We start from the raw sequence: 27347 nt of genomic DNA on the forward strand, positions 1-27347 counted from the left end.
AGCATCTGCATTTATAAAATATGAAGACACTTACTTTACAGGGTTGTAAAAGTTAACTGAAACTTTGTACTTAGCATTTAATACAGTGTCTGATACATATGATTATTACCATCACCCTGCTTGCTAGTTTGCTATTATTCACTTTGAACAGGTCGATGCAATGGAATCCTATTAAGATGAACATTATTTCAATGACTGTAAATTTGCTCTGAGTCCCAGTTATTTGCCAACTGATATTTGAGAGTAATTAAATGATTAAGAATACACACAATAATAATAAAAAAAGAATACACACAATAAATAAAATAATAAATGCAATATCTGGGCCAGGTCTAGTTCCTGCATCTGAGTATCAGGTTACAGTGTATCACATCTTTTTTTATTCGGTATTTCCTGTACACTACACTGTATGGGAAAAACCATATACATATATATGTATATATGTGTATATATATATATACTTATATAAATGTACATATATACATGTATATTTATATATATGTACATAAATATTTTCAAGACATTTAGATCCTGGATTATGCCCTGTCTTTTTATCTTTTCTTCCAAGCTAGGTATTTCTCATTAGTTTTGAATAAGCTCAATTTTTTCTGTCTTAGAAAATAAACAATTCCCCATGGCAAAATAAAAATAACTTGCTTCATTTTATTTTCCCTTATCTATGTTTATTTTCCCACAAAGGTAAATTTTGTTTATTTTAAACATATATTAATACTTCTTTTCTACAAGAAAAAAATATATATATATAAAGAAACAACATAGTGCCAACATGATGATAAATGGCAGATGACATTCAGCTTTGGTGTGGGGTATAATAGAGCATGGTGGTGAGTGTGGCAAATGGTGGAATATAAACTCTGCCCACAGGAATGAGTTGTGCTAATTATGCTAGCTATTTTCTGTCTGGCTCTCCAGATCCCCCTCTCAAACCTGCTCCATCCCTTTCTCCATCCTGCTCTGTGCTCCTGAAGACTAATCTTGATGGACAGCTTCAAGCTCCCTTGATTTAGAGCTCCCACTTTGATTTGGCCAATGTGAAACACTAGCAGGCAATTAGAGGGATGAGAGAGTGAAATTTGGATATTTATTCCTCCAACTTCCTCCTTGAAGCATCATCATGGGCGCCTGTGCCCTTCACCCACGCTCACAACTCGGTCAGACAGGCTTCTCCACATTGTGCTGACTTTCTGAGTTCCTGGGCTTTTACTTCTCCTTGTTCCTTCAAGACTGCAACCCTCCCTGAGGTTGCCAGGGACTTCTCTTTGTGGTTTCCCTACACACTGTTTACACATTTGTAAACAATCCTATTATTAAGCCCTCTTCAAATTTCCCAACTTGAGTTTTGCCATTTGTTTTCTGCTTAAGCCCTATTGATAATAAGACTCAACTCTGATGGACTATGGGCCCATTGTTGATAGATTCTCCAATTTCTCAAGAGAAGCTGCATATCCAGGTTTATATATCTAACTCCTGCCTTTTTTTTTTTTTAACTGCTGATTGAAATTTTCTTAAATGTACTAGTCAGACCAAACAAATTATCCCCATAGGCCAGATTTGACCCATGTAGTCAGTTTGCAACATCAGCTATTTATGATGGGAAAAAAATCAGATGGAGCACAGGCCACTCTGTAGCTATCCGACTTGCCAATAATGGGAAGGCTTTTTATGTGGGTGAGGGATGGACAAAATTTATCTAGTGTCTAACAGCCAGATTCCACTTCTGTTAGTAGCACCAAATGACATTGAGGGGTTTAATAGGAATATAGTCATAAAAAACTAATGCTACAGCATACAAATTCCTTAGCATCTGATATATTGCCAATGCCCTGGCCTAGAATACTGAATAGAAATCTAAAGCCAAATTGTGTTTTGGGACTCGCCTAGCTAAGAATGATACTCAATAGCTAACATTGGCTGTTTGCAGCCAGGTTCTTATTAGGAAAGGAGAGCAAAGACATACCTTCTGTGACCACCGTGTCAGCCCTCTCATCTCAGTTCTTAGAAGTAGATCTTTGAAATACTGTAATATTTTTCAAAAACTTTACTCAAGTTAATGGAGAGTTTTATTCAGGCATGTGAACTCTCTCTTCCCTTTCAGATTCATGATCTAACACATGTCATTGGATACTGAATCTTAACTCTGCACCACATCTCTAGCAGCAGTAAGCCTTTTTCAAGTTAGAATGAAATCAAGATTATTGTGCTTTAGCTAATACAATATGCTTGTCAGAGCTTCACCCCAACTGGTAGAAGCTGTATTAATAAAAGCACTGAAATGCTGTTGCCACCCACATGCCTCAGGGGACCAGACTTTTCTTCTGGTTTCTCATCTTTAACATGTATATCTCTAAAAGAGGTACACTAAGCTATAGTGGTTACTAATCTGCAAGATCTAAATAAATGGGCAGGAGTAGAAAACCAAAACCACAAAGTATTCATAGGCACATGCATTTGTCTGGAAGAAAAACAACACACACAAAAATCTCTCCTATTCCTAACATACTTGTGGAAGCAGACATGCTAGGAAGGTTTCTTATGTTGAGACTGGAATTCTTATGTGAGGGATTTGTTGAGGGGCTCTCCTGGGAGACACATGTAAAGAGTGAGGGAACAGCACAGCATGGGGAAACAAATTGAGTAAAGCCTTGAATACAGCTGCAACCCAGGCTCAGCCTGATTCCAGAAGGAAGCGCCAGAGCAGGAATGGCTCCACTGTGCACACTGAAGAAAGGGGGCTGGGCTTGTATCCCCACCTCAGCAGTCACTGACTGCCAGAGGCTTCCTCCTCCCCCACCACAACTGCTGATTCTTCTCTGCGCAATATTATTCTTTTGGACTGAGGGCAATTCTCTCAAGTAAGGTGCAGCTGGGAGCTTTATCAGCCAATTCTTACAGCAGCTGAGGGCTGGGGGCACCCACCAGTATAAGTTAGCAGGAATGGATCAGAAGCAAAGCTTTTGCAGAAATGGTTCTCTTGTCAAATAAGATGTAACATAAAAGTGTATGTTTTATGGACCAAGCACTAAAGCTGGGCCTCTTCATATCATCAAGGGGTTGTCTCTCTCTGCTTGTCAGGATACTACCAGCATCCTGAATCATTTCAAAGGCAGCTTCACCTAAGCAACTAAATTTACACTGGGTAAGCAGAGAGGCAGTTAAATGGTAAATGTGTGCTATAAGCCTATTTACTATTATTTTATGTATTTTACTCACTTATTCAAAAGGTAAAATCCTACCATCTCATATTTAAGTCAATTCCATAGGTACGCTGCTCTGCCATCACCATCTTCGCCATCCGTGAGCATTTACTGAGTGCCCCTATGTGCTAGACGCTGCCCTGAGTGCTGTGGCCCTTGTCCCATTTAAGCCTTATGTCAACTCTGCCAAGTCAGGCTCATTTTACTATGAAGGAATGACGCTTCGAGATATAGGCTTTGCCCAAGTTATGGCCAATAAGGCTTACACTCTGTGCCCAATGTCTTATCATTTTGATAGCCTGCTTTCTGATACACATTGCTCCCTATTCTCCCTGAATAATTAAAAAATGAAAATAAAAACAAAGAAAAGCATGAAAATTATCAGTGAGACACAATGAAGCCAGAAGTTAGGAAACTTGTTGGTTCTTTTTCATAATGATACTGATGGCAAACAGAAATGTTTGGGTTGGGTAAGGTATGGAGCCCAGTTTCAAGAGAGAGACCTGAAAGACTAAAATATAAATTTAACTGATATTAAGCAAATTTGGAGAATACATAAAGTCTGTAATAACTTCAGAAAAAATGAGGACAACATATTGTGATTTGCTCCTTAACAAACACACCAGAATTTACATATTCAGAGTAGAATGGTTCCCTTCAAAGTACTCAGTTGTAGGGATTTACATTTACTTCAATGATTTATATGGGATTAAGATTAATTACTATACCAAAAAACGAGTAAATCCACCTTCAAATTTGCCTTTAAACTTTAGGAAGATCTATTTTTAATATCTCTGTTATCAAGAGATAATACATATTTATCCTTTGAAAATGGGTTTGATTTTTACAAACAGGCTAAACGCATTTAGAGCCTCATCTGGTATGCAAGATGGATGAATAAGCAAGACAATACTCTTGTGAAATTAAGCTATGGCCATAAGTTAATGATAGTTTCTTATTTATCACAAATTGCCTCTAACCTTCTTTAGTATCTAGAGAAAATTCACTGAAAATTCAATTTTTAAGTTTACTATAATAAGTTTTCTATCTCTCCCTCAATCACCTTCAAAAATTAATTTTATCATTAAATAAAAGATTACAAATACATTTAAAGATTTCTGTGTATTTCATTCCAATTACATTTTATTCCTTCCTTTCCTGCCTCTCAGAGAAAACCAGTATTTGATTTTGGTATTTATCATTCTTGTGCATTTCTGCATACTTTCCTTAAGTATTCATACATATTTATCTCTCAAATTTTTTGAAGTATTATTTTCTATTTCTTATAGTTATATATAACTTGTGTCATTCTGTATGTACTTTTCTGCAACCTGCTTTTGTCACTCCTCCACTATGTTTGGAAAAAGTATAACAGCCGTCTATGAATGAACAAACCACAAATATTTCTACTTTACTTCTGGAGTCTGCAATTCACTGTTCTCAGTTCGGCTCTCATAAACAATGCTACTCTGGACATTCATGTCGGAGTTTCCCTGGGCACACCTGTGAGGGTTTCTCTGTGGCGAGTTACCCAGGTGTGAAACTGCTAATGGTAGGGTACACACATCCTCCACTTGAATAGATACTGCTGAATGGGATTTGGTACGGTTTATATACGAAAGTCTTACATTTAGGGTCATTTTCTTCTGAAAGTTTTGAAGTTGTGCTTTCCAGTTTAAATTCTTTGAACTCACCTGGAAATGCAGATCCTTTTTCTACTCAGAGAAGCAGTTCCTCCAGACCATTTATTGACTGGGCCAACCCTCTCTACTGATATGCAAAACTAACTCTCATATGCCAAGTTTCCACTGATGCATAGGGCTTCTGTGAGAGTCACACAACGATGTGTATTTCCACTATATTAATGCTGAGCATTGCTTGCTGTTTGGCCAGAAAATTTCAAGTCTCTGAGCACATTTTACAGAAAATTTAAAGAATTCAATTGTATCAATAGCTTACTAAAAGAGAACCCATAATAATTTTTAAACTCTCATAGTTATCGAAGTAAATTAAAAAATTATCATTCATATGAATACTATAAGAAGGAGTTAATAGGAGAAAAGTAAAAACAAATTAAGGTTAGAAAAATTAATGCAGAATATTAGACACAATTTTGAAAACATAAAGTAGCAAAACATTCTTTTAAAAGAACAACTGTTGCTCTGATTCCATGTTGACCAAGTAACCTGGTTACTAACTCAATTTCCCAGGTGTCTGTGGAAAGAGGTACTGCAAAAGAATGGAAATAGATACTTCAGTCACAGGAAAAGTTACTTGACTTACAAATTGCTTTCTTACACAGAAGATTCTCATGCATATATGTTATGAAAATTCTATAATAGGATCTGAAAACCACCAGCACCAACCATGTAATGATTTTTCATTCTTTTGAAAACAGAATCTCACAGGTGGGACTTCTGTTTTTAAAGTTGGTTGAGCCGTGGTCCCAGAACTCCTCTCCTTATTGACGGAACTGTCTGCCCTGAAGAGGAATAAAACTTCCTCAAACCATTTTTTTGAAGCTTTTTTTCTAGGGAATCCTGCTTACTTCCTCTTTTGTGCTGTTCTTTTTTATATGTCAAGTTTTTTTAGATAATTATTTTTTATTGAAGGGTAGTTGATGCACAGTATTACATTACATTGGTTTCAAGTGTACAACACAGTGATTCAACATTTATATACATGATAATTCTAGGTACCAGCTATCACCCTACCAAGTTGTTACAATATTTTTACTATATTCCTTATGCTATACATTACATCCCGGTTACTTATTTATTTTATCATTGGAAGTCTGTCTTTTTTTTTTTTTTCCCTTTTTTTCTTCTATTTTTTTTTTGTGAGGGCATCTCTCATATTTATTGATCAAATGGTTGTTAACGACAATAAAATTCTGTATAGGGGAGTCAATGCTCAATGCACAATCATTAATCCACCCCAAGCCTAATTTTCGTCAGTCTCCAATCTTCTGAGGCATAACAAACAAGTTCTTACATGGAGAACAAATTCTTACATAATGAATAAGTTACATAGTGAACAGTACAAGGGCAGTCATCACAGAAACTTTCGGTTTTGCTCATGCATTATGAACTATAAACAGTCAGTTCAAATATGAATACTCATTTGGTTTTTATATGTCAAGTTTTAACACCATTTATCAGGAAAGGAGTCTGCCTAAACTAACAATAAAGAAATGTGTTGGAATCTCCCACTGTGATGACCAGCTAGTTGATTTCTCCATCTATTTCTATCGCTTCTTATTTTACATATTGAGACCATTTTATTTAGTACATATGAACTTGTGATTTTAAGTGTTCCTTATAATTGAGCCTCTTTGATTATGTTGGGACATTCTCAATCACTAATTAGATTTTTGGCTTACTTAATTTTCTCTGATAGTAACACAGCTACCCTGGCTGTCTTTCATCTTATATACAATTTTCATCTTTTAACTTTTGCTGGATCTCTGGTAAACAGCATATAGTTGGATTTTCAAAAATTAATCTAATAATCTCTGCCTTTAACTGGTAATTTCACAATTACATAAAGCATTGCATCCATGTATATATATATTTAGACTCTTTTCTACCTTACATTGTCTTTTCTATTTGTCAGCTTTCTTTCTATACTTCTTTGTTCTTGCTTTTTTTTGGAGACTGATTTATTTCTTCTTTCGCTGTTTTTCTTAGTTCACACCCCCTGCTCTACCTCCCCTTTATTTGCTTTGGGTTTAATTTGCTGTTCTTCTCCTATTTTCTAAGGTAGAAGCTAAAACTATTGATTTGAGACCTTCCTTGTTAAAATGTAAGCATTTAATGTTATTAATTTCCCTGCTTTATCTTCATGCCAAACATTTTGGTGTATTTTCATTTTTATTTAATTCAAAATACATTTTCATTTACCTTTTGACTTCTGCTTATCCTATGGGTTTTTTAGGAGCGTGCAGTTTACTGTTTAATTTCTAAATGTTTGGGAGTTTTTTAGACCTGTGTGATTTCTAGTGTAAGTTTGTTATGGTCCAAAAACATGCTTTGTATGATTTTAGTTTTTCAAATTTGTTAAAATTTGTTTTGTGGCCCAGACTGTGGTCTGTCTTCGTAAATATTCCATTTGCTGTTGAAAAAAATGGTTATTCTGCCATTGTTGAGTGCATTGTTCTGTAAATGTCAATTAGGTAAGGTGGTTGATAGCATTGTTCGGGTCTTCTCATTGATTTTCTATTTGTTCTATTACTGGGAAAGGAGAGTTGAAGTCTTTAACTAGAGCTGTGTGTTTATCTCTTGTTCCCTGCAGTTCTATCAGCTCTTGTTCCTTGTTTATGTCTATCATGCCAGTACCACACTGTCTTAGACTGCAGCTTTATAGTAGGTTTTGAAATCAGTAAGTGTATAATTCACTTACTTCTAATATGCTAATTGATACAGGAGAGCAGAAATCTCCGATGTAGCTATTTATATATCTTCTTAACTAATCACTGTATACCTTGGACTAATATTGCACCACTTCATATATGACATAAGAACCTTAGAGCAATCCAATTTTGTCATACATTTTACTTCCACAATTTAAATCCACAGTACATTGTATTGCTTTTGCTTTGAGAATTTATCTTTAAAAAGCCTCTTTTTTATTTACCTATATCTGACCACTTGCTACATTTTTTGTCCCTTTGCAGAGATATGAATTTCCATCTGATATTATTTCCCTTCCATCTACAAAACTTCAACATTTTTTTAGAATATACCTGTTTATGACAAATTCTTTCAAAATACTAAAAATCTGAATATATTTTTATTTCATTTTCATTTTTGAAACTTGCTTTTACTAGATATAGAATTCTAGATTTCTAGAAATAGATATTTCTTACCTTTTTCACTTTAAAGTTGTCATTTAATTGAAATCGGGCTTGCATTGTTTCTTACTAGAAGTCATCAGTAATTCTTATTGTTGTTGCCTATAGTTAATTTTCCTTTGTTCTCTTCCCTGATCACTTTTAAGATGTTTCTCCTTATCTTTGATTTTGGTAATTTGTCTATTATTTGCCTGGGAATGGTTTTCTTTGTGTTTATCTTGCTTGTGATTCAGTCAGCTTTTTAGATCTGTGGCCTCATAGTTGTAATCAAATTTTGAACATTTCAGTCATTATTTCTTCAAATAGTTTTTCTAGCCTAATCTCTACCTACACTTCTCTTGGGTCTCCAGTTAAATATAATTCATGCTGTTTGATTTATTTGTTGTTTAATATGGGTCACTGAAACTCTTTCTTCCTTTTTTTCTCTATTCTTTCTATTTGTCTGTCTTCAAATTCACTTGGATTTTGTTTTTGATGTGTTTTGTTTTGTTTTAGTGTCCAATATGTCATCATCAAGTGGGGTTTTACATTTTTGATATTGCATTGTTCATTTGTAGAATTTTCACTCAGTTCTTTTTTAAAGTATACCTTTCTCTGGTCAGTGCCCCCATCTGTTTACTCATCATGTCCAACTTTTCTTTTAAATCTTCAACCATATTTCTAAAATTCTGCTAAATCCAATGTCTGTGCTATCTCTGGGTCTGTTTTCAATGACTATTATTTTCTCATGATGCTGAAACACATTCTCTTCACCTAATAAAATTTATATTGTATGCTGAATATTGTGAATGCTCTAAGTTTGAGAGCTGGGCTTTCATTGTTTTCTTTTTAATGTGTTTTGTGATTCTCTCCCTCTACTCATTAGTTAATTTATTGGCAGATCAGCTTGATCCTGTCAAGGACTGGTGTCAGGTTTTGTTTGGATGTGTCTGTAGTAGCCTTTATTTTAGGGCTAGTGCAGTCTTTTTCTATAAGTTATGACTTTTTGAGGTCTTCAAGTAATTCTTTCCCTACATTACAGCCTTTTGGGGGTCTTAACTTAATGCTCAATGTTCATCAAAGTTTCTTTATTTGGCTGGAACTCTAAAGTGTTTCAGCAATTTGCAACCTCTGGAATCGCCATTCAGTTCAGAGCCCCCAGAAGCTGTTTTCTGCCAAGCCTCACAGAGTCTCACTCTGTACTTGCTCAGCTTAAAATTCAGCTAAATAATCAAGAGGATTTATATACAAATTTTTGAAACTCCTTCTCTGTACAGAGCCCTCCTCTAAGGTATTCTGCACCTCAAATTTCAATTGTTTATCTCTGAGTGTGAATCTTTCTTCCCTCCATCCTGTGAGACTGGTATTCTCTATTTGTTTTCCACAGCTTTGTGTTGTATTCTGGAAGGTATCCCCAGGCAAAAATCCAGAGAGGATTATTTCTTTTATCTCAAGGTCACAATGCCACCCGATTTATTGTCCAATGCCTAAAAATAGTTTTTTATATATTTTATCTAGATTAATAGTCATTTATTTTGGTAAATTAAATCCACTACCCATTCTCCATAATGGGTGGAATCAGAAATTCTTGATTTAAAAATATCACTTTAAATACATCTTTTTTAAATATTCTGTTTCTGATCATCATTACCTGTAGTCCATGGAATAGAATTCTGTTGATTTTTACTTTTCCTGATTCTTACTTATAGATAATTTTTCCTATGAGTTTGATGTTTCTTCAGCATGAATTTTCATTTGTTTGCTTTTAATTTGTGGAGTCTAGAAGCTTATGTTCTTTGTACTTTTCTCCAGAAAGGGTTTGTAATTGCTACTGTTGGAAGCCAGGGGGTGCTACCAACCCGGGTCCACTCCTAGGATCCTGGGCTTAATGCAGAAGTCTCAAGTTTTGCTTTTCTACCTTCTGGATGTTGTTTAGGCTGCAGATATCAGGTATGCAATTGGCATTTGCCCCCTAGATAGCTCTGCTTTTCCAGCTTTCTATTTTTGCTCACTCTTCCTCTAATTTTAGTACACTGCTTGGTTTTTATGTTTTTTGGTGGAGGAGTTATGGGAATTTTTTTAATGCCTGGGGAAAGAGAGAGACAAGAAAAGAAAAATTTAGAAATTAAATTATTGATATGTGTTATACAGATGAACAGTGGAGCTTTCATTTGATCAGTAGCTTTAATCAGCAGTAGCTTTAATCAGTCAAATAAAGTATCCTGAGGAGAGATTTAGAGTTCTGTAACTCAGAAGATTTCACAGTACTTCCCAAAGAATTCTTTCCACTTGGGCACACATCTACATCCTACAATCAGGTAAGCAGATTTAAAGATATTTTAAACTATCCTTCACAAAGTGGGCACATAGCTTAAAAAGAATCTTGCAAAGAAAATATATGTAACATAAATAATGAAAGCACAGGCACACAGTTTTAAAATATGGAAGATCAGATACTTCTACCCCTGATGGCAGCACTTTATCCATATCATTACAAGGAGAAAGTAATGAAAATGGAATGAGATGTCATAATGCCAGCTAAAATTTTTTTAATGGAAATTATTATGGTTATTATATTACCCTTTATTATTAGTTAACTCTGGGAATACATTGTTCCTTGAGATGTTAACTAGTGATAATATAAAGCTATCTAATTAGCAAAATATTTTTTTAAAGTATTCAGAATATAAAGATGCTTTTCTATATTTTTTTTCAGTGATCTTAGAAGTCATGCAGTATCGAATCCACTACTTTGCAAAAGGAGAGAATTCTCTTTAACAACAGATAAATAAGCACATATCAGTGGGGAATACACTGGCATTTCTTCCTACAATAAAAAATGGCTGAAAAAGTCATAAAGAAAACAATTTGTTGACAAAACTAAATGTTCAAATAAGAAAAAAGAAAAAAAACAAAGACAAAGGCTAAAGATTTGAAATAAAAGGTTATTTGAACAAGTAGGAATTATGGGAGCTTTGCTGTGTTGTTGGATGGAAGCATAGATGCTTCTACACTTGTCTCAGGTTATGGTTTTAGCTAAATTCTGTTCAGTAATCAACTACACAAATAACTGCTCTTTTTCTGCTCCTCCAAACTGTATACTTACTAGTAAACAATTTCCTTAATAAAAGCAATATTTTTTGAAGAATCAATAAAGCAGTTGCTATAAATGAAAACTTAAAAGGTGTTCATAGAAGAACAGAGATAGTACCACGTGTGATAATTTTATAAAATAAAGACTGTATTTTACAATTTAATGTTCACACACTTTGAAAGGAGAAGTGGAGTGACTATGAAAATGTTTTGTACTATGTAGGTGTTTGATATTTATTTAGCAGCAAACTGTTTTTCATGAGGACTGGTGGCTTTCAGTAGCATGTTATCAATCAGATATTTTTTAGACTATTAAATTTAATCTTTCCCTTCAAGTAAACATGATAACAATAACTAAGAAAGTTATACTTTTCAAAAGAAATTTTTGCTAGGTGGAGGGAATTTAAGATACAGATATTTGGAAACATTTCCAGTTTTGTGATTTTTTTTCTGTAACCAATTAAAAATAGAAATGTGTCACTTAACAAAAATTTTTATACCTATAAACTTAAAAATCATAGAAATGGATTTTTCTAACCTGCTTAAAATCTTTCAGATGAAGAGTTTTGAAACCATTTGCTAAAAGTTTCTAAATGTTATGCCTTCTAGTTTTATATGAAAATGGATTGACATTAGGGAAGATGGACATTTATTAACCAAATCACATAAAAATCCTTTGTATAACTAACTATTGGATGGAACTGAAAATGAGTGCTATGACTGAGAAACTGCTGCCAGTAGAGTAGTACTTCCAATCTTAACTTTGTAAATTGTGAGGATTCAGCTACTAAAACCCAACATGCAGATAAACTCTTCTTAGAATTAGACTTTTGAATTGCTATATCACTAAGTATTTAACAAGAAATTTAAAAAGTAATGAGGAATACTCAGCACCATTGCTTTTATTTGTGACATTAGTAAAATAACATTAAAAATTATTTTTAACTTTTTATTTCACCTATATGTTTTATTTAATAGAAAAGTAAATATACATGTATTACAACATGTGTATAACTGTTATTTTTCCTAATGGTGAGATGCACATTTTTGATAGGTCTACTACTTGACAAATTATTATAATAAAATGTTTATCATTGTGGTTTAGGATAGCCAACAAAATTTCTTTAAAATAATTTTCCTTAAAAAGAAAACTGCATAGTAAAAATTTGTTTTAGAACAATTAGAATGAGAAAAAGAAAAATATCACTCAAAATTCTACCAAGCAATATAATTACTATTGAAATTTTAGTGCATACCCTCCCAAGTTTTATCAATATATGTATCTTTTTCACACACATAGGCTTATAGTTAATTTAAAGCTGTTTTCATAGAGGGCCTTTACAATTTACATAATTGTTTTTTTAATGAAATTTGCATGAGATTTTGGGAGATTAAAGTTGAGAGGAACAATACTAAAAGGCTATTTCCTGCTATGACCAAGCCTGAACCTTCATAATCAACCCTGTGTAGGATTATAACATTTGTTTAATTTAGTCCATTTTCGGTTATTTTAATGATCCTTACCTTGTTATTAAATGTATGGTTTAACTATGAAGAGAAATTACCAATCAATAGACTGAGCAAATGTGGTTTTTGACTTGTTTTATCTTCAAATGGCCTATGTAATAAGGCAGACAGATAAAGGGAACTAAGATTTTGGCAAGTCTTTGTTTCTGTTCAACATTATTACTGTATCTGAAACTGATAACATTTGGTTTATAAAGTAGAAGTATTAACTGTGTTCAATAGGATAGAGAAGAGAACCCAGAGAGTGACTATCAATGGAGTCATTGTTATCTTCAGAATCAAGCAGTTATCTCTTGGAAGTGTGGTCCAGGATCCAATCTCATATAACATTTTTTATCAATGACTAATCCTAGGGGAAAAAGAATTAATTCACACAGCAAATGAAACCTAGTTGGGAAATGAAAACTAAGAAGAGGAAGTCACATTCTCAATGACCAGAATAGAATCAAAATGACCCGGAAAATTGGAGAAGTAGTAAGAAGTAAACAAAATTAGTAAGACATAAGTGTGGGCTAAAATAAACAAGGAAGAAAAACAAGTTTCAAAAAGAGGAATGGTTTGCTATTGGCAAGCATAGAAGATAACTTAGAGATTTTAACACACAAGTTGACTAGAATCAACAATGTATTGTTTAAAAAGCCAACACAACATCGTGAAATGTATTCCTTACTAAAATTTACCTAAACTCCTGTTTCCCAGTTGGGTGTCATTTGCAAACACTAAAAACTTATTTTTCTTTTTTTAAATTAGAAATGCAACTTACCTTATCAAATGTGGAGAACACAGCCATTCAAGTAACAGATACAGTAACAGAGGAAAATGTAGTTTCATTTAAAGATTGAAGTCCTGGAAGGGATGGAATAACTGAATAATGATCTTTAAATAGAAACATGCAAAAATAAAAGGCTATAAAATTCAAGCTCTTATGTATCCTAAGTAATTTTAAAATGGACCAGTTATACTCAAATTTCATGAAAGACTGAAAGGGAAAACAAAGTTAAATTGTATTAGGAAGGAGTTATTACAATAGATAGGGACAAAAAATAAGATTAATAAGGTTTGGCTGAAAATTGGAACAATTTTCTAAGAACCTGGTAGAGTTTCCATTGATAGATTTCTACTTTGCAAAAACGTGAAATACATGGAGCAATGAAATACAACATTTTTAATGTCCTAGCCAGACCTCAAGTTTTGTGATTTTTGCCTTAGGCTGTAACCACAATAAATAATTTGCACCAAGACTTAAAAACTACAAAAGAAGGAGCAAATTGTTATTACATTCACTACTGGCAATGTCAGGAGATATTTTTAAAAAGCACTCTAATTGTGTTGCACCCTTGAATCTAGGTGTAGTATCAGCAGCTAACTGATTGCAGATCTAGTAAGAAAAAGTTCTGCAATATACAGAAGATAGTATCCTAAGGAAGCAGGGGTCCTCTTTTATTTTCCTGATGTTGCCACTTTATGCTGCTTTCATTTTTCTTTTTACGACTTATTTATTTTACAGTTGATATATATTAATTATAGGGTGTTTAAAAAGTACAAACAAGCAAACAAGGACAAAAGCTGGTATGTGTAATTCCACCACTGAAGGGAATAATTTTTGTTAACATTTGATGTATATCTTTTTACTATGTAGACAGATAGTAAAATATTTTATGAAGTATACTTCTCATTTGATATGTATTTTAAACCTTTATTTAAAAGGGAACTTTGTAATCTCTTGTTTGATTTACTATCACATTACTTCCTATAAATATACTAGAGCTACACAGTCATTTTTAATGGCTACCATAATTTGCATAATCCTTACCTTGGTCATTGGTCATTTAAATGTTTCTTTCCAGTTGTTCACTATTATTAACGACTGCAATCAGAATCTCCAATATAGCTTTTTTTTTTTTTTTTTTTAGCAAAAGAAGCATTGAAACAAAGAAGGAATCCAGGGTACTTACTCATCCAACTAAATCATTTATTGAATACTTATTTGTTCTGGACACTGCATTAAGTAGGAGGTGAGAAAACAGATCTCCCCTGTCAATTAACTTCCAGTCTCATGGAATAGGAAGACATGAGTTGATGAATAGGAGGCAACAAAACGCTCACACTCTCCTTAAAGTTAACCTTCTTTAAGAGAAAGTTGCTGGGTCAGGGGCCAGGTGTATAAATATTAATTAGCTAAAGCAGTGTCTAGAATTAAATTCTTTGCAGTTCATAATTATTAGGTTTTGTATAGAAAATATTAATCCATCATCTCCATTAGACACCGTGTACTGTCGAGGAGCGTACACAGAGAAAATCCAGACACAAACTTCTGCTACACTCCAAGCAGAGAAAGTCGCTCCCCTGGGCCGCCAAGCGCCCGCGCGTGCGCAGCAACAATGCGACACACCGCCGGGACCACCACCCTGCACTCCGGGCTTCTTCATTCCCTTATTCTGTCTTGCGCTAAGCGTTCAAAACCATAACGTACACCCCACCACTTCCACTAAGAGAAGCCCTTCTAGCTGAGTGTTGCTTTGAAGATCAAGTGCAAGGCTGCTTAGAACGGTGGTGGTCAGAGCGAGGGTGGAAAACAAACTTTGTTCTGCGTTAACTTGGAGCAAAGCGACTGTAGGAAAGGGGTAATGAGTTTCGTCAAAACTGCGCAGCGGGTTTTGTGTTTTATTTTTAAAAATAAAAATCGCTTTAACTGATGCATAAAGAAAGCGGGCTGTGTATCTCAGGGTTTGAAAGCAAGCAGAATCATGCAGAATGCTTTCAGCAGGTGGCCAGCCGGCCGCAACCCGGCCTCCTCCGAAAAACCTCCGTCGGTTTTTGACTAAGGTTTCCTCGGCTGCTGGAGGGGAAGCATCCCCCACGCTGCCAACTCGCATCAATGGGATTCCCCTCGTGGGAAATGCCCCCTCCTGGCAGACGTGCTCTCGGAGGGCCGGGCGCGCCGCCGCGCCCTCCGCCTTCTTGGCGTGTGGGCTCGCGCGTGCCTTGAACTCCATCGAGACCCAGGGTCCCCCCAGCACCCAGGGTTGAGCGAGAAGTACCCGCCCAACCTGCGGCCGCCGCCGCCAAGTAGAGGCGGGAGACATGCTGCGGGGGGCGGGCGCGGCGCGCTGGGAGGGGAAGGGGTTCTCGCGCGATTGGGCGAGGTTTCCGGTGTTGTGACTGAAACCCGTCAATATGGCGGCGATTGGCCGCGGCCGCTCGCTGAAGAACCTCCGAATACGAGGTAAGCCGGATTCAGCCCTCACCCCTCCGCCGCCCGGCGCCCGCCACCCTTGGCTCTAGCCTCCCCCTGGACTTGGGTAGGGGGAGCGATCAGGAGCGCTGGCCGGAGGCAGGGCTGCCACCACTGGCCTGTGAGCTATCCTAATTGGGGCTGTGTGTCTCTTTCGCGCAGGGCGGAATGACAGCGGCGAGGAGAACGTCCCGCTGGATCTGACCCGAGGTAACGCGGGGCGCGGCAGGCGCCGGCGTGGGCGCGCTGCTGCAGTGGGGCCGGAGGCTGGAGACCGGGGGCAGGGGCGGGCCCCGCACGGCACCGGCGGGGGTGCTGGAGGCAGAGCCCGGGCCCCGCCTGCTGGCCCGCGGGAGCCGAGCCCGGGGCCGCTTCCCGGATCCACCCCCCTTCCCGGTGCCCGCTTCCCGAGCCCCGGCCCCATCTCCAGGTCTCTGGGTACCGCGGGTGCCTGGGAGCGCCAAGCGGGACTCGGCGGAGCCGGCGACCCTCTCGGTTCCCTAGGCTCCCGAGGGAGCGAGCGCTTCGCTCCTAACCCGGAGCTGGTGCAGCCCTTCGCCTGGGGGCGGCCGGAGGGAGGTAGAGGCTGTTATTTAGGTTGCCAGAGGATGTCTGAGGGAAGAGCGACCACATCCTGCCCTCCCCGTCCCTCGGAGCAGAAACCGGACCTGCTCGGTTCTTGCTGACTGCGTGACTGCTTTTCTCTTTGCCTGTCGCCCTGGGGGACCCGCATCATTGATAACTCGGTAGTGAAACCTGGAGCCGGTGACTTCTGCGAAGTGTCTGGTTTACGCTGTATTTCCTTCCCCCGGGCCGCTGGGACTGTAGTTGGCAAACACCGCCCCCTCACCCTTGCGGCAGGTTCATTGTTTACCTTTTGCAGGGGCGATGGGTTTGTTTACACCTAGGGAATTGGGTATACCCCGCTTATATTTTTATGGACCTCATCCGGCTACTGGCCAGTATATCTTCTATAAGGTACCGTATTGGAGTTTATTCGACGGTATCTCGCTTAAGATTTAGTAGTTAAAGACAAGGTTTTTCTTTTCTCTTAGGGGGTAAACAGAATTGGGCTGCTGATTCTGAAGAAGTCGTATTTCACACGGTCTGTAGCCTAGACCTGGTTCAGCTGTACAGAATCAGTTTCCTTTATGAAATCTGAAAAACACTTCAGGAAGTTTTAGAAAGTCATAAACATTCTATATAAACATTAAACATTCTATATAAACTGTAAACATTCTGTATAAAATTTTAAAAATTTAACCTATGTTCCGTTTAACATTACTGACATCTGCAGGGTATTAGGTGCACACTCATTGTTGAGGCTCACCTCTGTATTTAAAGCGTAGTGTAATTTCTAATTTCTTTTGTATTTCATAATGTAAGATTACTGTTTTATAAATTAAAAGGCTAATTTTCATTTAGTACAAGAGTACATTTTTATAACAATATTGTGTTCTGGAAGTTCAGGGACTTAGTTTTGGGTGAAGTAAGTTCTTTTACAGGCAGAAGAGTTTGTAAAATATATAGTAGGGATTCAGCAATAGAAATAGTAACTAGTTGGATCACTGATGCACTAAATTGGGACAGTTTTTCAGCAGATAGGGTTTGAATATTAAAGTAGAAAGATCTAAAGCTTTTGACTTTCATGTAACAGTTTGGATGTAACTTGAATGTAACTCATACTCTAAAAATTGATGTAAAATATATGTGAGAAAAGATTCTAGTAAGTTTATTAACAAAGAAGCAAAATTCCTACAGAAATTAGCGTTTGAGTTGTGTAGCACATGTAATTTATTAGCAGTTTAATTCGTATATGACCATATGTGTTTTAGATGGAGGTGAGAAGAGCAACTGTTGGATAGATCTTGAGCCTCAATTTATGTACTATCTATTTGGATGTAGTGGTAGAAATAAGTTATAGTTGTGTTTTAAATTGAGTTTTCTAAACTCTTTTAAGTACTGGTTTCTCTAGTTGGTGTCAAAGTGTTGGGTTTGTAAAAGACAATTTTGATTTATGTACAAAACTTTGGGTTGTAAAATCAAATTTGATTTGATACCTTTGGTTTACTCCAGTTTTACTCAAGTACACAGGTAACTATGTTTAATATTAAAATGCTATATTCCCTGATGATTTAGTAAACACCTATGTCCATAGTCTTTCTACAATAGTAGCAAAAGATCAGAAAATGCCATTTCTGCTTGCCCTGACAAAATGTACTTCAGTTTGAAATAAAATATACAAGCTAGTGGAAACTGACTGCTGAAGCAATATACAACTGATAGTGAGAGCTTCTAGGAGAACTGTATTCCTAAATTCCAAGGAAGTTTAGAATTAAAAATGTAATCTGAATTAGATTATATAGTGGCACTATTGTTTAAGAAATTGCTATTCTGACCAATATTTTGTTAAAAGAAGGCTTGTTGATCTAACATGGGGAAAGTTCATGAAGTATTAAACTTTAGTAATAAATTGAGAACTGTGGGGCAGTCTGGGTTGCAGCTAAAGGGCAGCTGTTTGTGGATTGGATTACAGTATGTTTAGATAAAGTTGGGTAACCAAAAATACATATTTTTAAATGCTAAGGCAGCCTTTGCTCTCATTCTAATATTGCTTTATGTAACCTTTGAGAAATTTACTGTGTAATTATCTAACAAAGTTCATTATAAAATAGAGGTCATGGTCATTGTAATTCCTAAGGGAGCCATCAATGCATAGTGAAAAGAGAGCAGACTGTGAAGTCAAATAGTTCTCCTTTGTTATCTCAGCTGTGCTACTTCATAGGTGATTTGGGGTAAGTTATTTGATCTTGCTTAACTCTTGGTTTCTTCATCTCAAAACAAAAACAAAAAAGACACTTCAAGGGGTTCAGAAGTGAGAAGTAAATGAGCTAGTGCTTAGTTAAAGTACTCAGCACAAGCCCTAATACTTTGTGAGTGATGTCAACTAAATGTTAGTTAACTTCCTCCATTGTGAAATCAAAATTATATATATTACATTTAAATATTTCAGATGATTGTTTTGAATACTGTGAACTTGTTAAGGAATTATAGCATTGAAGATTTCACTTTTATGAGACATACTATTACTTGGGTATAGTCTGAAGTAGAGTTCTTGAACACAACAGGTGTGAAAGTAATCTGTGAGATAACCAATTAGGTGTAAGTAAGAGCTATCTATTATATCTACCTAAGATTGTGATACTTTATTTTATAGAAACTTAGAATTTTTCTTCCTGACTCTGGAAAATTCCTTAGTACTTCAGTTTAAAAATTGTTGATGGATTAATTTTGATCTAGTTAAGAACTTCATTGTAATAGGTCTTATTTATTAGTGTTACTTCCATAGTAGGTCAACTTATTGGTAGTTGTTGCTTTCAGGTTTGTTCACATAACTACTTAATTTGTGAAAGTCCCTGGTATTTGCTATTGATATCATTTAAATATTCTCTCTGTTTTGCATGCCAACATCTACTTTGAAACCCAAAATGCTAGCCTTAGTCACTTTCACTGCAAAGATAGTCTATTTTTTTTTTTATTAGTCCAGTGGTGCATCTCTTCCTGGTACTGAATAACTTGAAAAGACAGAATATTTTTCTGTGTAAGCCCTTCCTAGTGTAATTTAATTGTGTTTAAAGCAAATTCCCAGGACATGGACACCTGTCCAAATATAACTATTATATATAATTTATTTAAACTATTGAGTTATATATTTCCATTAATACGAATAGTTGAATGTCTTAGTTGCTGTTTAATCCTTAGAAAAGTGGGAAGGCTCTCTGAATGATGCAATTTTGAACACTTTGTTTTCTGATTTCTTCTTCTTAGGAGATTACAAGTTTAATCAGTCACTTCAGTTAGACAAAACATTGACTGAATTATATATATTGACTGAATGCCTATTATATACTAAATGCTGAATTAAGTGTTGGAGGGATAAAGATGTTACTCCCTTTTTAGAAGTTTAACAGAACAGGCATAAAGAAGTGGCAATATAGAACAATGAATTAAGTAATCTAACTGTACAAGGAGAAGTCGCCGAGAGGAAACAGTGATTAACTATCTGGTGGGTAGAGGATCAGAGAAGTCTTCACAGAGGGGTTGACTTCTCATAAGAACAATGGTGGACAGAGTAGAAGGAAATGTGGGCTCTCCAGACTACCACAACTGGGGAAAGGTAAAGTCCGTAGGAAGAGCAGCTACCTGTGAGGCCACTGATAAAATCTAAGAGATGATGGGGGACTAGACCAGGGTGTTGGAGACAGAAATGAAGCTGAAGTGTATATTGGAATGCAGAAATCAACTCATTTTGTTTCTTCAGATTCCAAAATGACTTTGGAATCTTCCTACTCTGTGCAGAAAACTTGTATATCTTTATTAAGAAGGTAGAATCTGTCTAATGTGAATTCCCTTGTTTTTTCCCCCTTATTTTTCACCCATGCTTATCTTCTCTTTCCCTGAGTCAGTCTGTTCCTTCCCAAGGAAAACCTGGAAAGGAATTTTATGCTCTTTACACTGTTTCCTCTAAGATTATTTGTAGAACTAAGATCTCTTGTGTCTTCATTTCTTCTTTCCTGCTGACTCAGTTTTCTCATGTCCAGCAATCATTTATTGTATCCTTCATATAGGTCAGGTACTATACTAGGCATGGGATGATGGTGGGAGATGTGGAAGGATAAAGACAAAGATTACAAAATTGTTATTTGTCTGTAGGCTCGATAGAATGGTTTATTCTCACTCCACTTTATAGTCTTGTAAGCATAGCTCAAACCCTATACTGTAAATAGTTTCTTGAAGGATGCTAATAACTTCATGCAAAATTCATTGGCATTTTTAAGTTACCCATTCTATTACTAGTACTACTACTGCATTAATAGTTTTGTTCCAGGCATAAAATAGACTCTCTCATTTAATCTTCAACAACTCGTTGAGGTACTCTTATTATTCCTCTTTTACAGTTGAGGATACAGGCTTTGAAATTCTAAAGGACTGAAGGAAGGTAAGTAATTCAGCCAGGGTCACAGGGCTAGTAAGTGACTAACTGCAGATCATGTACTTGTAGCCACTACACTATTGCTATTCTTGCAACTCTTTCCTCACTTGACTTTTGTGAAATATTCTCTTGGTTCTTTACCTACCTCTCATGCTGCTCCTTTGTTTACTGGCTGGTGTTCCAGCTCTAAGCAAGTGAGCCCTGAGGTTCTGTCCTTGATCTTCTTTTCCTGTCTCCTACTGGTGCTACTCCCAGAGTAGCCTTTTCACTCATGGCTTCAAAAATCCATGAGTTGAGATGGTTATAGTATTTACATTTTTATTCACCTTTTTTTCTTGCTTGCAGAACATATTAGCATATGTCTCTGGTACATCTCAAAGTCAGGATGTGTAAAACTTTGCACCCAAAGTATACTCACTTTTAACTTTCTAGGTACCATCACCATCTTCTGATATTCAAGCTAGAGACTTACTGCTCATCATCTTTGTTCAGTTTCCACATTCCCAGTTAGCCTCTGAAATATCCAATCTCCTCTTCTATTCTCATTGTCATTAGTCTAGTTCACATTCTCATGATATCATTTCAATAATAGTAAAATGTTTTCTCTTACCTTTTTTAACTCCCTTGCAGTATGATTGTCAGGATTATTTCCCTGAAATCTAAATCTGATCTTGTTATTCCCTTAAGTAAAAAAACAAAACACACACACTTAGACTCACACTTTACAAGCTCATTTTTGCTCACAGAATGACCAAATTTCTTAGCTTGGCATTGAAGGTCTTTTATAATTCATTCCAGGGTTATTTTCTTCTGTACTATCTTAACCACACTGTTCTCAGTCTGTCTGCCTCTCTGCATTGTGTAACACACTCCCTTCCTTCTTTACACACAGTGCTTCTCAAGGGTAACTGGGGAGAGTTTGCTAGCCTAAAGCATGTACCCCTCCATTCCTGTTCTTTCCCATTAAGCTCCTAGTTGAGGATCATTGCTTTAGTCAAAGATAACTATTTGTTGCTCCTTGCACATGGCATGTGGTTTCTATTTACTTGAACTTGCAGAAGTCGTTTTCTTTGCCTAGAATTCCATATCCAGCACTCTTTACCAAAATTCTAGTTCTTTAAGGTCTAGGTCACATTCCACTCTGGAAATCCTTACTAACCCAGTGGGAGTGCATTGCTTCCTCTCCTTTTCTACATCTTTGTTTATTCCTTTCTAACTATCACTTGCATTTCCCTATTTAAGTTCTTTGTCCAGTTCTTTTTCTCTCACTAGATCTTAAGATTCTCCTCCAGCATCTGTCATATAATAATAACTGACATATTTATTGATTGGGAGAATGGAGAGAGAGATGGGGAAAGTACAGCATTCAGGAGAGTAGAAGTTAAAGAGCATTTTAAGTTTGTAGTCCTGAGGGACAATGAAATTGATGGTGCCATGAAATGAAGAAATCATTTTGGGAGGGATGATAATGAGTTCAGCTTTGCATTTTGAATTTTAGGTGATTAACTCTATCAGAGATGTGTAAGAGTTACCAGCAAATACTGGAATTGAAGCTCTAGTAGTTCTGAACTTGTGCTCTGATGTTCTGGGCATAGTACATTGAGAGAAGAACATAGAGAAAGAGCTGAAGATTTGAATGTTAGAGTATAAGCTGATGAGAGTATAGCCTAGGAATCAGTAAGAAGATAAAGGCCAACAGAAGAGAAGAAAGTCAGCAAAATTAGGATCTCTGAAGCCAAGAGGAGAGTTTTAGGATGACAGGACTGTAAGATTGTAGCCCTGAGGTTGGGGTCTGGAGAACAGTTCTATTCTTTCATAATCTGAGGGTGATCTTGGCATGCTGTTTAACCTTCTAGGCTACAGTTTCCTTGTCTCTAAAATTCATACTACTTTACATGTACACATACACACTACTTTATATTTTACCTTCTGTCTTTGTGATTCTCAGATATGTTTCTAGGATATTGAAAGGTTACAGAGAAATCATTTATAGTTCTGTTAAATCACTGTGCGAAGTATTCCCATGAACAGTAATGAATACATGTAGAGGTGAAGGTATTGCATAGCACTTAAATGTAAATTATAGTCAACTCTCAGTTTCCTTTTAATTGATTATCTGCAGTGACTTACTGCCTCCTCCCCCTCCCAGGTCTCAGGCTACTGAAAATAGGGCTGTGAAAAGCACAGTGGGGTGAGTGAATGGTTTGCATGCCTGTATATCTGTACCTGACTCTCACCAAGCTAAATACAGTCCACTCTCAGTTACCTGCACTTAATAAAAGGTAAATAATGGTAGAAGAGTGCTAAATATGTAATCTAAATATTATTTTTTATAGATGACTTGGGAAGATTTTATATTCTTTCTACCTCTATAATAGATTGATGTATTTTTTATTTGAATTATTAGCATCAATTTTTATTTTCTAAAGAAATACTATTAGAGGACATAAGTAGGCTTAAATGTTAATTAGGTAATCCACAAGTGAAGAATTGAGAGTTGACTGTTAATGCTTTTTGGATCATCCATTGTTTTGTTTTATCTGTGCTTTTTTGTTAATGTTGCCAGGTTAAAGCAGAATAGCTTCTTTAAAATTATTTCTCTACAATAAATAAACTTGTAAAATTATACAGATGCCAAACTAAATTGGAAATAATTATTGTAAAACCAGCTAAACATAACATTCTCATGTCCAGAGTTATAGGGTTTCAAAGAGAACCTAAGCCTAAGTACATTCTTAAAATTCCTCTTACAAAGTTGTTTAACCAGATTGCATAAACTAAGAAGTGTACCTGGTAATGATGAAAAATTTACATGTAATAAAATTTAGAATTTGCCAAGGCTTCAAACGTAGCCTGTTGAAGGAGCCAACTGAGTTTAGTAAGAAATATGTAAAAGAGTTTTATAACCTTAATTACTTGGATTTTAAAGATTTTGGTTCCTTAATTACTTTGCCATTTTTTACCCCAATAGGTTGAAGAATTTGGATTGGTAGTGGTTTGTTAACGTTAGTATATTTTTGATGAATATATGATATAATCAGGTTAGTAAGTGTTACTGTGAATGAGGAGGGCGCAATTCTTGACTTCAAGGAGTTTATATTATAGTTGGGGTATATCTGTATTCAGGGCATTATATAAGAGTAATATTTGAAAGATCTTTCAGTTATCTTTATAAAATAATCAAAAGCTGGAGGAATTCAGAAAAAAATGGGAACTAGGTAAGGAATGACCTAGAGGGAAGACCTAATAAAAGTGTTGATCCGCTAAAGACCTTTGCATAAGAGAGAACCTTAAGGGTCAGGATCAGTGTTTTAAAAATTGTAACTTAACTTTGTGAACTAATTTGTTCCTGGAATATTATTCAGTATTTGAAGATAATGTTGATAGAAAGTTGGTGAGGTGTTCTGTATATAAATCTATTAACTATTGAAAATTGATTTCAAACTAGGGCTCTTCTAACCTTTGAAACTAGTACTGGACCTTTCTACAAGACTTAGGCATATTTTGAAGTATTGCGTGCTTTTGACTGTGAGTTTTTAGATGCTTGGCTGCTTTCAAAACCCAAGTTTAAATGATTTTTTTTCTTCCATTGCTTTGTAGTGTATGTGTCTCCTCTTCCCTTCATTAATACTGCATGTTCAAAGGGCTCTGTAAATTTATCAAACTTACTTCTAGATGTATGCGATTTGGAATGGAGACTGTAAATGGGCCAGATAGTGTTTTTCTTTTTTTCCACACTTAAATGACCATATTTTCTGATCTCAAAATTTAAATATGTGACCTGACAGTGAGATATTGAATATTAGAAATTAAGTTTATCCTGAAAAACAAATCCAGACACCCTACCCAACCCTCTGGTTATTTGGGTAAAGGATAAATTGTGTTTGGGCAAAATGTTGCTCTGTGATAGTAAAAGACAAGTTGAATTGCCATGTGCAGAGATTTTAGTAATCTTGTTCAAAATCCAGTGTAATTTCATGTGTTTCTTATAGTGAATAAAGAGTGAAGAAACACAGAAGCTGTAAACAAAGAAGATTGCCAAGTAATTTACTTTTAGTTACTTAGAGGGAACAGCTTGCCAGATAAAAGTATATTTAACTGTTTTTAATGTGTGCACATATATTTTTATCAGTAGTTTCATATTTTGGGAAACCACATCTTAAAATAGTTTTGCTAATTTCCATGCTTAGTGCTCATCTCCCACTTACTAAAACTTTTAATTGCCCTGTTTTTTTTTTCTGCCCATAATTCTGTATAATACACTTCCTAATTTTCACCATACCACCATCGCCTTCAGGCCTCTCCCTTAAGAAAAAAAAAAGGGAAAAGAAAAACTGAGGGGATTAGAGTTACAGAAAGAGTTGAGAAGACTCCAGTGGTTGGAGGTAGGTGAGCTGTGAACTCTTAACATTTAGCCATATCGCAGTTCTACAAGTGTGACCAAGTGACAAGTGGAATATTGTGGAACATTTAATTTAGAATGTGTTTTTGATAAGTTTTTAACCATAGATGTCACATATGATGTAATGTAATAAAATAAAGGTAATTCAATATTTAAACTCAAGTGGTCATTTCCTACCTGTTTTGTTTAGAATGACTTTTGGTTTTATTTTTTACTGTAGGCTGTAACTTCTAATGTTATTTTCGAATGACATAATGGTTGGTACAAAGCAGGTCAGATGAATTTTTATGTGATGGATTTCCTGTGTCATAGAAGAGTAACTCTTAACATAAGATTTTATAACTTTTTAATGAGTTAAATTTTAGATTAGCATAGTATTAAAAATGTTTAAATCACTATTTTTTAAATTAGAACCTTAAAATAGCCTTTTTCTCCTTTGTCATGGGAAAATTCAGTGTTGTATGTTCACATTTCAACATTGTTTTGAATACATAAATATTTAATTGTTTTACCTTGCAAAATGGAAGAAATTTAAAAATATGCTGAGTATTCTTCAAAAGGAAATAAACAGAAGATTAAGAGATTGAGGGTAAACTGTGGTAGTTGCCTTTTGCTACGTACTGTTTCTTCTAATAGTGATGTCGTTGTATTTACAAAGTTCAGACTTCATTTTTGAGTCCTAAGAAAATTTTTTTCTTACATCAATAATTGTTTCTATATTGTGAAATTACTACAGAGAAAAAGCATAATTATTTTTAAAGTAAATAATTATATTGCCATTAAATATTCACCTGTGGTACTTAAATGTAAGTGAATTTGGTGGGTATGTGTACATGTAAATATTGTATCTATTTTTAAGAATATTTGGAAGCTACTTTAAAAGTTTTTACTAGCTCTTTCATTCAAAACAGGAATTTTCTCTATAATATGTGTCAGATGTCATCCATCATCACTCAAACCTTTCACTGAAGGTAGCTTATTCAGAGGGGTGTACTCTTTTGTTGAAGATCTATGTTTGTTAATGAAATTCTTACATAAGATTAGCCAAATTTAATTAAAGAATGATTTTTCAGTAATTGATCCTTGTTCTTTCCTTTATAAATACTTATAAAAAATGTATTAGATAGTTTATGTTTTAACACAGTCTACAATATATAATAAAGTCCAAAATACAGTAGGTGCTGCTTTTATTTATTTATTTATTTATTACTTATTTTTATTAAGGTATGATTGATATACACTCTTATGAAGGTTTCACATGAAAAATAATGTGGTTACTACACTTACTCATATTATCAAGTCCCCACCCATACTCCAATGCAGTCACTGTCCATAAGTTTAGTAAGATGCCACAGATCCACTATGTGCCTTCTCTGTGCTACACTGTTCTCCATGTGATTCCCCACACCATGTGTACTAAACATAATACCCTTCAATCCCCTTCTCCCTCCCTGCCCACCCACCCTCCCACACCCCTCCTCTTTGGTAACCAATAGTTCATTTTTGGAGTCTGAGTCTGCTGCTATTTTGTGCCTTCAGTTTTGCTTCATTGTTATACTCCACAAATGAGGGAAATCATTTGGCATTTGTCTTTCTCTGCCTGGCTTATTTCACTGAGCATAATGTCCTCCAGCTCCATCCATGTGGTTGCAAATGGTATAATCTGTTTCTTTCTTACTGCCGAATACTATTCCATTGTGTATATGTACCACATCTTCTTTATCAATTCATCTACTGACAGACACTTAGGTTGCTGCCATATATTGGCTATTGTAAAATGTGCTGTGAAACATAACGGAGCATATGTCTTTTTGAATCTGAGAAGTTGTATTCTTTGGGTAAATTCCAAGGAGTGGGATTCCCGGGTCAAATGGTATTTCTATTTTTAGTTTTTTGAGGAACCTCCATATTGCTTTCCACAATGGTTGAACTAGCTTACATTCCCACCAGCAGTGTAGGAGGGTTTCCCTTTCTCCGCATCCTCGCCAACATTTGCTGTTCTTAGTCTTTTCGATGCTGGCCATCCTTACTGGTGTGAGGTGATATCTCAT

The 27347-nt window shown here is 35.8% G+C and overlaps 1 protein-coding gene across 8 annotated transcripts in view; it reads left to right on the forward strand.

The window, feature by feature from the left end:
* Window positions 1-15776: 15776 nt before the first annotated feature.
* Window positions 15777-27347, forward strand: part of RICTOR (RPTOR independent companion of MTOR complex 2) — a 113920-nt gene continuing 102349 nt past the window's right edge. For 4 of the 8 annotated variants that reach the window (XM_036910836.2, XM_036910840.2, XM_036910838.2 and 1 more), the window contains exons 1-2: window positions 15777-15892; window positions 16064-16111. In XM_036910836.2, coding sequence (XP_036766731.2) covers window positions 15844-15892; window positions 16064-16111 — 97 coding nt within the window. In that variant the 5' untranslated portion in view covers window positions 15777-15843. Of the gene's footprint in view, window positions 15893-16063; window positions 16112-20859; window positions 20901-20925; window positions 23086-27347 lie in introns of those variants that run through there. The other 4 variants (XM_036910841.2, XM_036910844.2, XM_036910837.2 and 1 more) reach the window with 4 other exon arrangements.

The sequence above is a fragment of the Manis pentadactyla genome, chromosome 2 (genome assembly GCF_030020395.1).
Source record: "Manis pentadactyla isolate mManPen7 chromosome 2, mManPen7.hap1, whole genome shotgun sequence".
In the NCBI taxonomy this organism is placed as follows: domain Eukaryota; kingdom Metazoa; phylum Chordata; class Mammalia; order Pholidota; family Manidae; genus Manis; species Manis pentadactyla.